This window comes from Lemur catta, chromosome 1 (genome assembly GCF_020740605.2).
Source record: "Lemur catta isolate mLemCat1 chromosome 1, mLemCat1.pri, whole genome shotgun sequence".
In the NCBI taxonomy this organism is placed as follows: domain Eukaryota; kingdom Metazoa; phylum Chordata; class Mammalia; order Primates; family Lemuridae; genus Lemur; species Lemur catta.
In genome coordinates, this window is record NC_059128.1 from 5,388,660 (window position 1) to 5,401,883 (window position 13,224).

Here is a 13,224-nt window from a genome sequence, read left to right on the forward strand (position 1 = left end):
GCCCCAGAGGCAGGCTGCAGCAGGCTGGCAAAAGGACCAGTCCCCAAAGGGCCCAGGGTGGCTGCCAAGAACAGAGACCCCAACTTGGGCTCCCTAAAAACCGTGCTCCTCGTCCCTGCCCAGCAACGCCCCCACCCGGCCCACCTTGTGCCAGGTAGCTTTAGCGTTTATCTTGCTGTCACCCCTCTTCTGGGCGCCACCTCCCCTACCCTCCCTCCCTGTCAGAGAACAGCTGGGGCTCTGCCAAGCACAACACCCCCGAACTGTAAGCTGCTCCAGGGAACAGACTGTCCCAGGCCCCTGAGTGTCCTCACTGTGGCAGGAAAGTGCTGGACCCCCCAAAATGCTTGGGAATCCATGAGAGAAGTAAAAATGCATCTTTGCAAATGGTTTGGCTCAGAAATCCAGGGTGGTATGATTTTAACAACACTGCAAGCTGCAAAGTAAACAGAGCCGAATATATACAGTTGACCCTTGAATAACACAGGATTGAACCGCATGGGCCAATAATATGTGGATTTTCTTCCACCTGTCACCCCTGAGATAGCAGGACCAACCCCTCCTCTTCCTCCTCCTCCTCAGCCCACTCAACGTGAGGACAAGGACGAGGACCTTTAGAATGATCCACTTCCATTAATGAATGGTAAATATATTTTCTCTTATGATTTTCTTAACATTTTTTCTCTTGCTTTATTGTAAGAATATAGCGTACAACACATGTAACATGCAACATATGTGCTCATCGACTGCTTGTGTTATTGGTAAGGCTTATGGTCAACAGGAGGCTCTTAGTAGTTAAGTTTTGGGGGAATCCAGTTAAACACAGATGTTCAACTGCACAGGGCTTGGCACGGAGATTTTACTGCATTTGTTATTGACACCAAGTTTAAAATAGTAAGTTAAAAAAAAACCCTGGGGACTTTTTTCCACTGGAAAATTCTTATGCTAACAAACTTAATTATTCTAACTCCAAATAAACAAGCTTTCCTTTCTTCTTTTTTTTTTTTTTTTTGAGATGGGGTCTCACTCTGTTGCTCAGGCTGGAGCAATTGTAGCTCACTGTAGCCTCCAACTCCTGGGCTCAAGTGATCCTCCTGCGTTAGGCTCCAGAGTAGCTGGGACTCCAGGTGTACGCCACCAAGCCTGGCTAATTTTTAAAAACTATTTTGTAGAGATGGGGTCTCACTATGTTGCTCAGGCTGGTCTTGAATGTCGGAGCTCAAGAGATCCTCCCATCCCAGCCTCCCAAAATGTTGGGATTACAGGCGTGAGCCACTGTGCCTGGCACTTTTCTTATGTGCTATAGGAAGCCAGGCTAAGAGCTGTGGGAGAAAGAGGCCTGGTCACATGGGCCTGCGGCTTTTTCCTGGAGCCTCTTGTTCCAGAAGAATCTTGAAGGTTCTAGGCCTTGTTTGCCTGAGGGGTGGTGAGCGGTGGTACTCCATTCCTCACTGTGTTAATGAGTGAATAACGAGTATCTACAAGGTTAACACACTGACTGCCACACAAAAAAATCAGAAACTTCTCCTTGGGGCCACTGTGTTTTATTATAAAAATAGAAAACTTCAAGTGTAATTTAAAGGTAAACATAAATAGAAAAACAAAATTTATAGACTTCCATTCGTTTAATCCACGTTTTTAGAATTAAATTGTCAATATTAATTGTAACAGTAAGAACATCAACAAGATTTTATACATGCTTCACGTGGCCCCAGGGTCTAAACTAGAGTGATATGACTCTCATGGCAGTTAATGTGTTAATGCTGCACCATTTAAAGAATTTCATTTAAAATGTAGGCAAATATGAAGATAACAGTTTTTTATATATATATAAAACAGCAGTGGGTGTACCTCTCCCTTTTCCATTACTGGGCGTGGCAAAGAGTGGAGGTATATAGAAATAACAGTTGATCTTACCGACTTGTAAGTCAATCATGAGTCTCTTTCCCTTCCCTGATCTTATTATTCCCTCAATTATCAACTTAAAAATGATTGCTGTTTCCAGTGTTTACATAATTAAGTAAACCAACAATTGTATACGGCAATTAAGCTAGATTCTTTATAGGTATCTCGTCTGATGGATGCTTCCATAGCTATGCAAACTGTGTTTATTTATAAATAACCCAGGTGAGAAAAAGTCTGCAGGTGGAACAGAATATAGTGTGAATCATGTCTAATTTTAAATATTTTAATTTATATACTTTCATGAATATAGGTCAGTAAGAAATCCACTTTTCTGATTTTATTTCATTATAGAATATATTTGACAAGGATACATACAAACAGATTCATCTTTAATACAAGTTGTTTACTGGTGCCCGGCACGTCTGCAGCAGGCTGGTGATGGCATCAAAAATGTTTCCAAAAGTTGCACTTAATCAGCCACTCTAAACAACCAGTGCCTTAGAGTTCAGATAATTCAATTCATTTACCTGCCTAGAACGGGTAAAAATCGTAATATTTGTTTTAAAGTCTGCTTATTACTCTTCTATTTAAAAATCCGAGATACATTCCCCAATGTAAACAATAAATTTCAATCTGTCACACAATCAAAATGGATAAGGCCTTCTTGACAAATTTCTGCCACCTACGTTCTACTCCGCAGAACACAACCTTATTTCATACTATACCGAGTCATCCGTGCACCAAAGACAGGAAAGCAGCTGCCCTTCGTACCTGGTGGCGCCTTCCCAGGCTTCTCCTCTCTGCAGGTTTACGGGACACTCAGGAGATCACTTTTTGACTTGGTCTACTTGGTCGTAGAATACAAATGTACAATGTCCATAAGCATAAACAGTAAAGCCTAGTCTTACGTATTCATTATCAATTGCTACAATCCTATACAAGTACGATATCGTATCATGCCAATGAATATACAGAAGGTGGCGGTGAAACGCCTCACGGTGAATCAGGGCACGTGAACAAGGGACAGAGGGGCGTGAACCTCGCAGGTGTTAAGAGGCTGACTGCATTCGGTTAGGCAGGACGGTCTCATGGACACTCCGCAACGCCCGTGTACCCCGCTGAAATATTGCGGTCAGTGTGGAGTAGAATCTGCCTAACAGAGAAGAATGCAACCCCTCCTCACAGCCTGCCGAGGGGAGAGGTGGTGGGACCTTAGAAGGTGTGACCAACGCGGCCTCCCGTCGAGTTTCCCGACGCAGCTCTGCGAGTCAGCTGTCGCCGTCTTCTGCAGCTGTTCGGCCTGGTAGGACCACTTCGTCTACAGCTACCGCGGGCCGGGACCTCATGATCATCATAAATACCGACCGAGCAAGCCAGGTGGTGAAATAGTAGACTATATACAGCATTTTAAAAGGCATTCTGTGACCATTTTTGAAGAGTTCATAGAAAAGTTACTAAGGATATACCAGTTACTTCTGTCGATGTCACCGCAGTGTAAACCTTTTGTCACATTCAATGTGCACTGTTTCATATGTTGTACACCAAACCGCGGAACGGAACAGCTTGTCCGACGCGACGCTCGCTGACCCGCTGAGCTAAGGTAACCGGCGGAGGGCATAGTTTTCCTGAGGTTTGTAAAAATTTTTTAAACAGAACAGAAATCACAGTGACCAAGCGCAAAGCGAGTCGTGTCTTCCGTGCGCGTTCTGCTCCCGGCCTGGCCGGGGACTAGACGACCCGCCACTGCATGATGCTCGTGTCCTTCCCACCCGTGGAGATGAGGTGGCTGTCTTCACAGAGGAAGTCGACGTTGGTGACGTGGCTGCTGTGCCCGCCGTATATGTGGCTTGGGGCCTGGAAAAAAGCGATTCAGGGGAAAGCTTACTGCAAAGCCAGCTATTTGGATCAGAAAATGCCTGATTCTAGATTCATTCCCTAATTCCTTTACTCTTCCCTTCACTCAGCAGCTCTCTGTGCACAGGAGGGACACAGAAACAAACCACGGAGTCCCCACGGTCTGGTGGGGGCCAGACACGAGCAAATGCCTACCCTGGGCCCGGAGACAGGTCCACACCACAGGGCTGTACCAGGCACCGGCCGGGGGCCGAGGCTGAGGCGAGGAGTCTCCTTGGTGAAGGAGGGCCGGGGCGGGAGGATGAGGAAGGGCGTTCTAGGCATCGGGTTGGCTCAGCTCGGCAGGGCCGGAGCAGGGAAGTCATGGGGGAGGGGAGGGGAGGGAGGCCCACGGAGCTACAGACCTGGTGGCCGTGTAGGTCACGGGAGGGTCGGGGTTTCCCTGAGGGCAGCGGGGAGCCGGAAGTGCTCGGAGCAGCGGCTAACAGGGGCATATCTGCATTCCTGGCTGGTGACATTCACCAACAGCCCATTTCTGTTCGGCTTCTAAACAGGTTAGGCCGTCCGTGCACGCCCCCCAAGGGACAAGACTGTAGAGAAACAAGTTCTTTACCCTGAACTGTGAGCAGGGGTAAGAGAACAGGTGCACTTTGCCAAAGTCATCGCCCGTTGACAGGAGTTTTTTCTCACGGGCCCGAGAGACAGCATTGATGTCAGTTCCATCCGAGCCTTCCGGCCACACGCCTAAAACAAAGGACACAAACAGAGCACTGGTGACACCAGAGACACAGGGCCCATCGCACCGGAACTGGCCATGGAGCCGTTGTGCAAATAAAATTGCATTAAGTCCAGCTTTAGAAACAAGGCTCAGAAGGGCGCTTAGTCTCAGCTCCCAGCATCATGGCACCCCGGCCACTCTCAGAAAATCCTTCAACGCTTGGCTACGACACGAGGGTAGCAAAGGTAGACTTTCTGGGCTGCCCACTTCTTTCAAGGCCCCTGCTTGGCGATGCAGCAGAGAGTACTGGAAACCCTGGTTCTGAACACGACACCTTCCCTTTACCCCAAAGCCTCCGATAGGAGCGGACTAGTCCTCAGGCCTGCAGTTTCCTGACTTTCTTTTTTGTAACTCTTCACACGTGAGCGTCTCTCCAGAGGACTGCTGAACCCCGGGTCTGCGTGTGCCTTCCAGGCGTTTCTAGACGCTGGCCCCTGGCGGCTGTGCCTGCAGCTGCGGCATCTGCCTGCCGTGGGCTCCGCGGCCGAGTCCAGGTGGCCTGGAGAACGGTTGGGCGGGGGTGCTGTTCCCTGACAGCTACTGGGAAACTCTCCGGGTCCCAGTAACTCTGGAGACAGAGCTGGGCGCACGTCGGCTTGTCAGCGGGCAGCTCTGCAGCCGCGGGCTCTGGGATTCACCACCGGGAAACAGCAGGATGCCGCTCTAAGGAGCCTCGTGAGTGCTCACCACCTTACCCACTGCGGTCTCACAGAAAGAGGTTATAAATACTGCCTTTTCTTGTTTATCCTACTAAATTGTGGCAATTTAATTTAGGCCATTCATGAATATATTCCTAAAGTGAACTTTGAAGGAAGTGAATACTTCATTTAAGAGCCAAAAAAATATAATAACCCTACCAAATTGTAAGTAAATTGACTTAATACCATCTGGTCCACCTAAGTTAGTCTGGCACAACCTGATATAAAAAGGTTCCAGAGAATTATCTCAGGACCCATTTTGTTCAATGGAAAAGGGTTCAAAATCCATCTTTCTAGTTCTTCTCAGCCTGCCCCACCCGGGCCCCCCTGGGAGCTGTGGGCGTGTGTCTTGGGGGCTTCAGGCAGCAGTAGAGCGGGTGGACAAGAGCGGTGACTATGAGATTTCATAACCAATAGAGAAATATTTTAAATGTAGACACGTCTTATGTTTGAACCCAATGAACTCTGTGGGAAACTTACCAAAAACATGGAATCCCAAAGTGCAGGTATAGGTAGCCCATTCAATGTCTCTCGTAGTTTCCACGCTTACGACTTGCTTACAAGCAGAGGGAACCCCTGGAAAAGGCAAGCACAGTCTGGTGACATCAAGCCAAGGCCCCACCCCTCCCCCGAGCAAGGCTGAGCCCTCAGAGCCCTCCCAGGGAAGGACACTCTCCACCTGAAGCCCCCTGGGAAGCACGCACGCATCTGCCAGCTGCCCCGAACCGAGCCCAAGGCCCAGCCGTGGCTGGAGGACCCCTCCTCTCTACTTTCCTCTCCTCCTCTAAGTCTGTTCCCACGGGCTGGCTTCTCTTATCTTTGACAATCTCTGGTTCCCGGCCTCTGCCGCACGGTCCCCACCGGAGCCCCTTAACACAACCCGCCCCTGCTGTCAGCCCCCACCCCTCAGTCCCTCCAGCTCAGAGCTAGGAAGCTCATGGAGGCCAGTCACACCACACCAAGTGCCCAAATCTTCCAGGTGGTTTTTTGTTTTCCAAATAAGCTCTCATTAGTAGAGTATGAGACCAAATCTAAGAAGATTCTAGGCCCCAGGATTATCCCTGAGAACCATCACCCTGCTTCTGCCCCTGAGTCAGACAGGGCCTGGACAGGGGGGAGAGGGGAGACCATGTGGCTGCCTGAGGGGGCTCGTCCTAGTACACGCTGACCCCCTGCCCCTACCACCAGCAGACCTGCCTGTCCTGGCTCCACAACAAGTGGGTGACATGCCCAAGAGGTGTGACTCCTTCCCCATCCACTGGCTCTTGGTCCCCGTGGCCTGGTGTCTGAGCCCCAATTTCCTCACGTGTCAAATGGGACTAAGCCAGAAAGTGCTGCGGATCGTACGGGAAAATGCAGGTGAAGGGCACTTTCTACTAACTTCCAGCGGGGCAGAGGCCAACCCTTTCTCGTGCCCCGTGATCCCCTTTGCTTAGCTCCAAGCTGGGCACGTGGCCGGTGGTGGGTAAATGTTTCAGGAATCCATGCACGCAGATAGCCTGTGCTCAGTAAGCACCTGCCAGTATCACCCTCACGTTCCCAGACCCTGCCCGGGCACAGAGACTGGCCAGGGAGGGGGTGGGAGAGGAGGAGGAGGAGGAGGGGCTGCAGGGGCTGCTGTCCACCCAGGCGGGAGGGACTTCATGGTCTCTGGCTGCTTGGGATGGCACCTTCACGGGGCCCTCTGTATGGATGGCCCCGGCCCCTCCGTGCATGCGTGGCCTTCTCCTCAGGTGGGCCCTGCATCTTCCCCTCCGTACGGGCCCACGGTCAGCCTGAACCCCGGGTGTCTCAGCGCTGGGTGGGACCTGGGGGGCTGTGCAACCCACCTCTTCCGTGTTACGGAAGAGGAGACCCAGGCCGGAGCTGACATCGTGCGCCCAGGTCACACAGAAGTGGGTCCTAATGGAGGCCCCGTTTGGGTCTCGGAGTGAATGCTTTGCACTTGATGTGATCTAAACCCCAGACAACGCCGGGTGCTACTCACAGTAAAGGATTTCATAGTCTCCAGAATTCGACACAAGGAACTGCGAGTTTACAGACCAGTCCAGGTGAGTGATGAAGCTGGAGTGACCCTGGGAGAGAGAACCGTTGCGTGAGTCCCTCTGGCCCTGCGGGTTCTGCACACACCACCCTGCCGCTAGACGACACACACACTCGCGAGGAATAGTAAGGTCACTCACTGAGCACTTGCCGACTCGAGCGTACTTCCTCCCGTTGTCGCTGACTCCGTATATGTAGATGCAGTTGTCATGAGAGCCTATTGCCAAGAAATTCCCATCTACAAAAAGAGGACAGGTTATGTTGCAAATGTTAAAAATAAACATTGTACTCACTGCAAAGGATAATGGTAGTTGCCACCACAGATTTAGACATAATAGCCACTTTGATGAAATATTTCAAAGAGAAAAATTTGCTTTTCAATGAATCCGGTATCACTTCCAAAGCTGTCTTTTGAAAAATACACACCTGATCAGGTTATAAAATCTGGTAAAGATTTATAAACTTTTTATAAACTCTCTCCATAAACTTTTATAAAATCTCATAACACCCTTTCCTGGCCACCCTGTCCCCAGCACTGAAGGTGGAGAGTCAGTCCCCTCGAGGGGCCCAGAGGCTCCTGAACATGCAGGCTCTCGCGCCTCTGCGCTCGCAGGCCCTGCCTGGGCAGCCCTCCCCGCCACCACGTAGCGTCTCCTTCCCCTGGGTCCCTGGTCCAGCAAGGCCCAAGGAATCAGGCCACCACGCACGTGCTGAAACACAAGGGAAGCCGCTCACTCTAACGAGAAGCAGGACCCGCCCTGCGGCTGACAAGCGGACGTGCCACGCTTTCTGAAGCTGGTGCTCGAACCCAGGCGGTCTGACTGCAGGGTCCGGGCACTTCGCTGCTAAATTTCACTGCCCCTTTGACACAGCGTAAGGGTAAAGGACAGTCGAAAGTCTGACATGTGCAGTGTCGGGGGTAGGTTGTACACTCCTGAGCAAAATGGTCTCAAAGAACTATCTGGTCATTTGCGGACTCTAAAATAACGAGGCCTCTTTCATAATGGAACCATTTGTTATTTGACAAACAAGTTTAGGGCAATGGGTTATTTAAGGAAAAAAATCAAGTCAGAGCGTGACGCCCTGCCTTTTAAAAACTAACTTGTAGGTATAATTTACATGTAATGAGGTGCCCACAGTTCAAAGAGTTTTGACAAACATGCCTGTGTTACTACCATCCCTGCGTCTGTTTATAAAGACAAATGAAAAATAGGGTTTCACACTCCACCTGGGCAATCCATTTCCATCTCTGACAGCCTTAATCAGATGGTAATTCCTCTTTAAAACTCTACTCATCAGTCTTCATGTAGCAGTTTAAGCTCGCTGCTGACACGAGCAATCCTCGAAAGTCTGCCGATCATACCGTCCGCAGCCCCAGCCTCTGCACAGGCATGGAGAGACTCAGAGTCCAGGGACACCTTCGTCCTCACTTTGGATGACTCCGACCACCCCCCACCCCAACCATCGTCTCAAGATCCTGAATGTGGCCGGGCGCGGTGGCTCATGCCTGTAATCCTAGCACTCTGGGAGGCCGAGGTGGGAGGATCGTTTGAGCTCAGGAGTTCAAGACCAGCCTGAGCAAGAACGAGACCCGATCTCTACTGAAAAAAAAAAGAAAGAAATTAGCTGGACAACTAAAAATATATAGAAAAATTAGCCAGGCATGGTAGCACATGCCTGTAGTCCCCGCTACTCAGGAGACTGAGGTGGAAGGATCACTTGAGCCCAGGAGTTTGAGGTTGCTGTGAGCTAGGCTGACGCCACAGCACTCACTCTAGCCCAGGCAACAGAGTGAGACTCCATCTCAAAAAAAAAAAAAAAGATCCTGAACACATGCATCCCTGGGCGCTGCCTGACTATGGAAATGCCAGCAGCAAAGTCTAGGAAGACAAAGGCAGGACCAAGAGAAATGTTCCTTTCGTCGGGGTGGGGCGGGGGAGTGGTGGCAGCCTCCCAGACCCCGGCCCTGACAGCCCCAGCACAAAAGCCGTCCAGCCACTCAAATGACTCCCCATCGACCATGACCGCCCAGAAAGACGGCAGAGCACATGGATGAGAATGTGAGTTTCGGGGTCAGGAAACCTTGTGTTCCAATCCCAGCTCTTTTACCTATATTCATTCATAAATATCTAAAACCAGCTGTCTGCCTACTAAAGCAAAACCAACCAGTGTTGGTCAACCGCTACCAGAGGCCAGACGGAACCCAGGCACAGCCCATTTCTCGAGTCCTACAGAGCCCTTTGTCTTCCCGTGACCTGTCTTCCTCTCCCCTGAGACCCTCTAAGCGTCATTCCCAGCTTTCTCAGACACACTGAAATTCCTAAACTTCCCCACTGTGACAAGCCGGCATTCGGGCCAAAGTGAGAATCAGCCGGAGAACTACAGAGACGAGAGCACCAAGTCCCCACTCAGAGGAGGAGGAAACCTCACAGCCACTTTCAGTGACTGCCTGCTCTTGACCAGGTGGGGGCTGGGGACAAGCCCAACAGGCTGCAGTAGGGGGCACAATTAGTGTCACTCTGCAGATGAGGAAACTGGGGCTGTTAATTACACGCAGGGCAAGTGGCACCGGCAGGAAGCTGCATGCTCGGCTCACCAGGGTTTGGAATGAGAACCGCGAGTGGGGCACGGTCTGCAGGTGGAAGAACAGCCGTACAGCCGCTGTGTGGCCTCCCTACTGTCACACTGGGCCTTGCGATTTGGGGCTCAGAGACAAGGCTGCTGTCTCTGCACAGGGTCTAGCGCAGTGTGGGGGACACTACATGGCAGGGGAAACAGGCTGGCTGGTGGCAGGGGCTGCATCAGGGCAGGTCTTAGACCCAGGCAGGAGAGGTGGGATTTGATGCTGCAGGTGACACAGTGAACAATACGAGGTTCTGACTCATGCTAGTAAAGACAGAGAAACTCACATCTCAATGACATGGTAAGAGTAGACAGCAGAAATACTGCATGACCAACTGTACCTGGTCCATTTTGATCTTCTCTCTTTCTTCTTTACTTTTTTTTTGTTTTTGAGAGACAGGGTCTCACTCGTTGCCCAAGCTGGGGTGCAGTGATATGACCAAAGTTCACTGCAGCCTCGAACTCCTGGGATTAAGTGATCCTCCTGCCTCAGCCTCCTGAGAAGCTAGTACTACAGGTGTGTACCACAATGCCTGACTAATTTATCTATTTATTTTTTTATAGAGATGGGGTCTCACTATGTTGCCCAGGCTGGTCTGAACTCCTGGCATCAAGTGATCCTCCTGCCTCAGCCTCCCAAAGTGCTGGGATTACAGGCATGAGCCACCATGCACCTGGCCTCACCTTTACTTTTAGACATATATCCTCATTTCAATGGGTTGAAACTAGAACAGGCAGGCTAAGTATTTGTGGTTGGGCTTACTGAATATAAAATTATTTTCTTCCCAATTCTGTATTTCTTTTAAAAATATACAATTTTAATTCAATCAAAGTTCCATTTTGTCCAATCATAAAGTGCTCAATAAAATTCCTGATATGTATGTTAAATGTGAGAATTGTCACTACTAAATTTCTACATTTAATAAACTTTTAAGGGGGCTGGCATTTTGCCAACAATCATAGTTGACTGTAGTTTTAATAAACTTCTACATGACAGTTTATTAGCATAAGACCATCTTATGTAAAATATTTCATAAATGAAAAATAGTTGTTAAAACATGATTGAAAATCAGGTGTGGTGGCGCATGCCTGTAGTCCCAGCTACTCGGGAGGCTGAGGCAGGAGGATTGCTTGAGCTCATTGAGCGTGGGAGTTCAGAGCTGTAGTGAGCTATGATTGCACCTGTAAATAGCCACTCCCTCCAGCCAGGCAACATAGTGATACCCTACATATTAAAAAAACAAAAATTAAAAAGAATAAGAGGGCAGGACTTCCAGATATGGCCGAATGAGAAGGTTGGAAATCCTCTCCCCATAAAGCAACTGTGAAACTGTATAAAACTGATGAAAACCACCATTTCAGCACTCTGGAAGTTGACCAAAGACATAGAATAATCTGAGGCATGTTTATGCTTGAAAATCTGTGGAAGTTCAGGTGAAAACTGGTGAATCCATGGTGGTCTTCCCTGAGCTGCACGGCTGTGGTCAAAGGGCTCTCTCCATGTGAAGCCCTGGGTGACCCGGGTCCAGCAGCACTGGTGATGGAAGTGACAACCTTCTAGGGCGGTTGGGTGGGGAGGGCCAATGGCTCTACCAGCCTGAGGTTACGGTTGCAGGTGGCGTGAGCGTATTCCTGGCTGATGGGAGGCTGGTGTGTGCACAGGGGAGACAGGAGAGGACCCTACATATCCATACCCTCCTGGCCAAACTGAGGTTGCACGTACCACAGAGGACACGCAAAAGGGTCAGTGGAAAGTAAAAGCCAGGCAGACTTGGAAATGGCCTGAACTTTGAACATGCTCTTCTACCGGCACACAGATCCACTGGCCAAGGACAGAAGGCTTATGGGATTGAGGTGTTTGGGTACAACCTCTGTCCAATCATTCATGCAAAATGCATGAAGCAAAAATGAAAGCAGCTGAAAAAAGACATGAACAATTCCGTCTTAATTGGAGATTTCAATACTTCATTCTCAGCAACTGACAGAACAATTATGCAGAAAATCATCAAGGATATAGACGACCTGAACAACACTGTCAACTCTGAACATTATCAGCCAACTTGTCCTAACTGACTTGTGTGGGACACTCCACCCCAAGGCTACAGAATACATTCTTCTCTAGTGCACACAGAACATCCTCCAGGACAGATCATCTGCTAGGCCATAATACGAGTCTTGAAAAATTTAAAATGATTAGTCATACAAAATACATTCTATGACCACCATGCAGTTAAATTAGAAATTAATAACGGGAAGAAAATGGGGGAAATCCCTAAATATTTGGAAATTAAACCATACATTTCTAAATGACCCACAGGCCAAACAAGAAATCATCAAGGAAACTAGAAAATATTCTGGACTGAATGAAAATGAAAACATAACACATCAAAATTTATGGGATATGGCCAACGCGGTGCTTAATGAGAAATTCTAGCTTTAAACATCTACACTGGAAAAGAAAGGTCTCCAATAAATAACCCAAGCTTCCACCTTAAGAAACTAAAAAAGAAGAAAGTAAACATAAACCATGGAGAAGAAAGGAAGTAATAAAGATCAGAACAGAAAAAAACAGAAAAATAGAGAAAAATCCATGAAACCCAAAGTTGGTTCTTTGAAAAGATCAACAAAATTGACAAACCTTTAGCTAGACTGACCAGGAAAAACAGAGGGAAGACGCAAGTCACCAGAACCAAGAATGAAAGATGGGTTATTCACTACCTGCCTCAGAAGATTAATATTTGCTGTAAGCAAATATTATGAACTTTACACCAACAAATTAGACAACTTAGATGAAATAGAAAAATTCCTTGATAGACCCATGTCACCAAATGGACTCAACAAGTAAAGAACTGAATTAGTAAAATTTAAAACTTCCCCACAAAGGAAAGCCCAGATGGCCTCACCGACTTCAGATGCATTCTATCAAATACCTAATAAACACATACTAATCCTTCACAGACTTTTTCAGAAGGTAGAAGAGGGAAGCACACTTCTCAACTGAAAACACTATATACAATATTCTGAGAAAAAGAGACTACATTCACATAATTTTTATTATGACATATTGTTATAATTGTTTTCTTTTATTATTAATTATTGTTGTTAATCTCTTTTTGTGTCCAATTTATAATTAAACTTTATCATAGGTACATGTATATATAGGAAAAAACATAGTATATATAGGGTTTGGTATTATCCACGGTTTGGGGCATCCACTGGGGGTCTTGGAACGTGTCCCCTGTGCATAAGGTAGGACTGCTGTACTAAAACTAATAAAGGAGCTTAGAAAGGTCATAGGGTATAAGATTCATGTACAAAATTCAA

The 13,224-nt window shown here is 48.2% G+C and overlaps 1 protein-coding gene across 3 annotated transcripts in view; it reads right to left on the reverse strand.

The window, feature by feature from the left end:
- Positions 1–2,227: 2,227 nt before the first annotated feature.
- EML1 (EMAP like 1) overlaps positions 2,228–13,224 on the reverse strand; it is a 168,739-nt gene continuing 157,742 nt past the window's right edge. For all 3 annotated transcript variants that reach the window (XM_045560982.1, XM_045560976.1, XM_045560988.1), the window contains 5 exons: positions 7,419–7,516; positions 7,223–7,310; positions 5,716–5,811; positions 4,373–4,503; positions 2,228–3,759 (listed from right to left, as the gene is read on the reverse strand). In XM_045560982.1, coding sequence (XP_045416938.1) covers positions 3,634–3,759; positions 4,373–4,503; positions 5,716–5,811; positions 7,223–7,310; positions 7,419–7,516 — 539 coding nt within the window. In that variant the 3' untranslated portion in view covers positions 2,228–3,633. The remainder of the gene's footprint in view (positions 3,760–4,372; positions 4,504–5,715; positions 5,812–7,222; positions 7,311–7,418; positions 7,517–13,224) is intronic.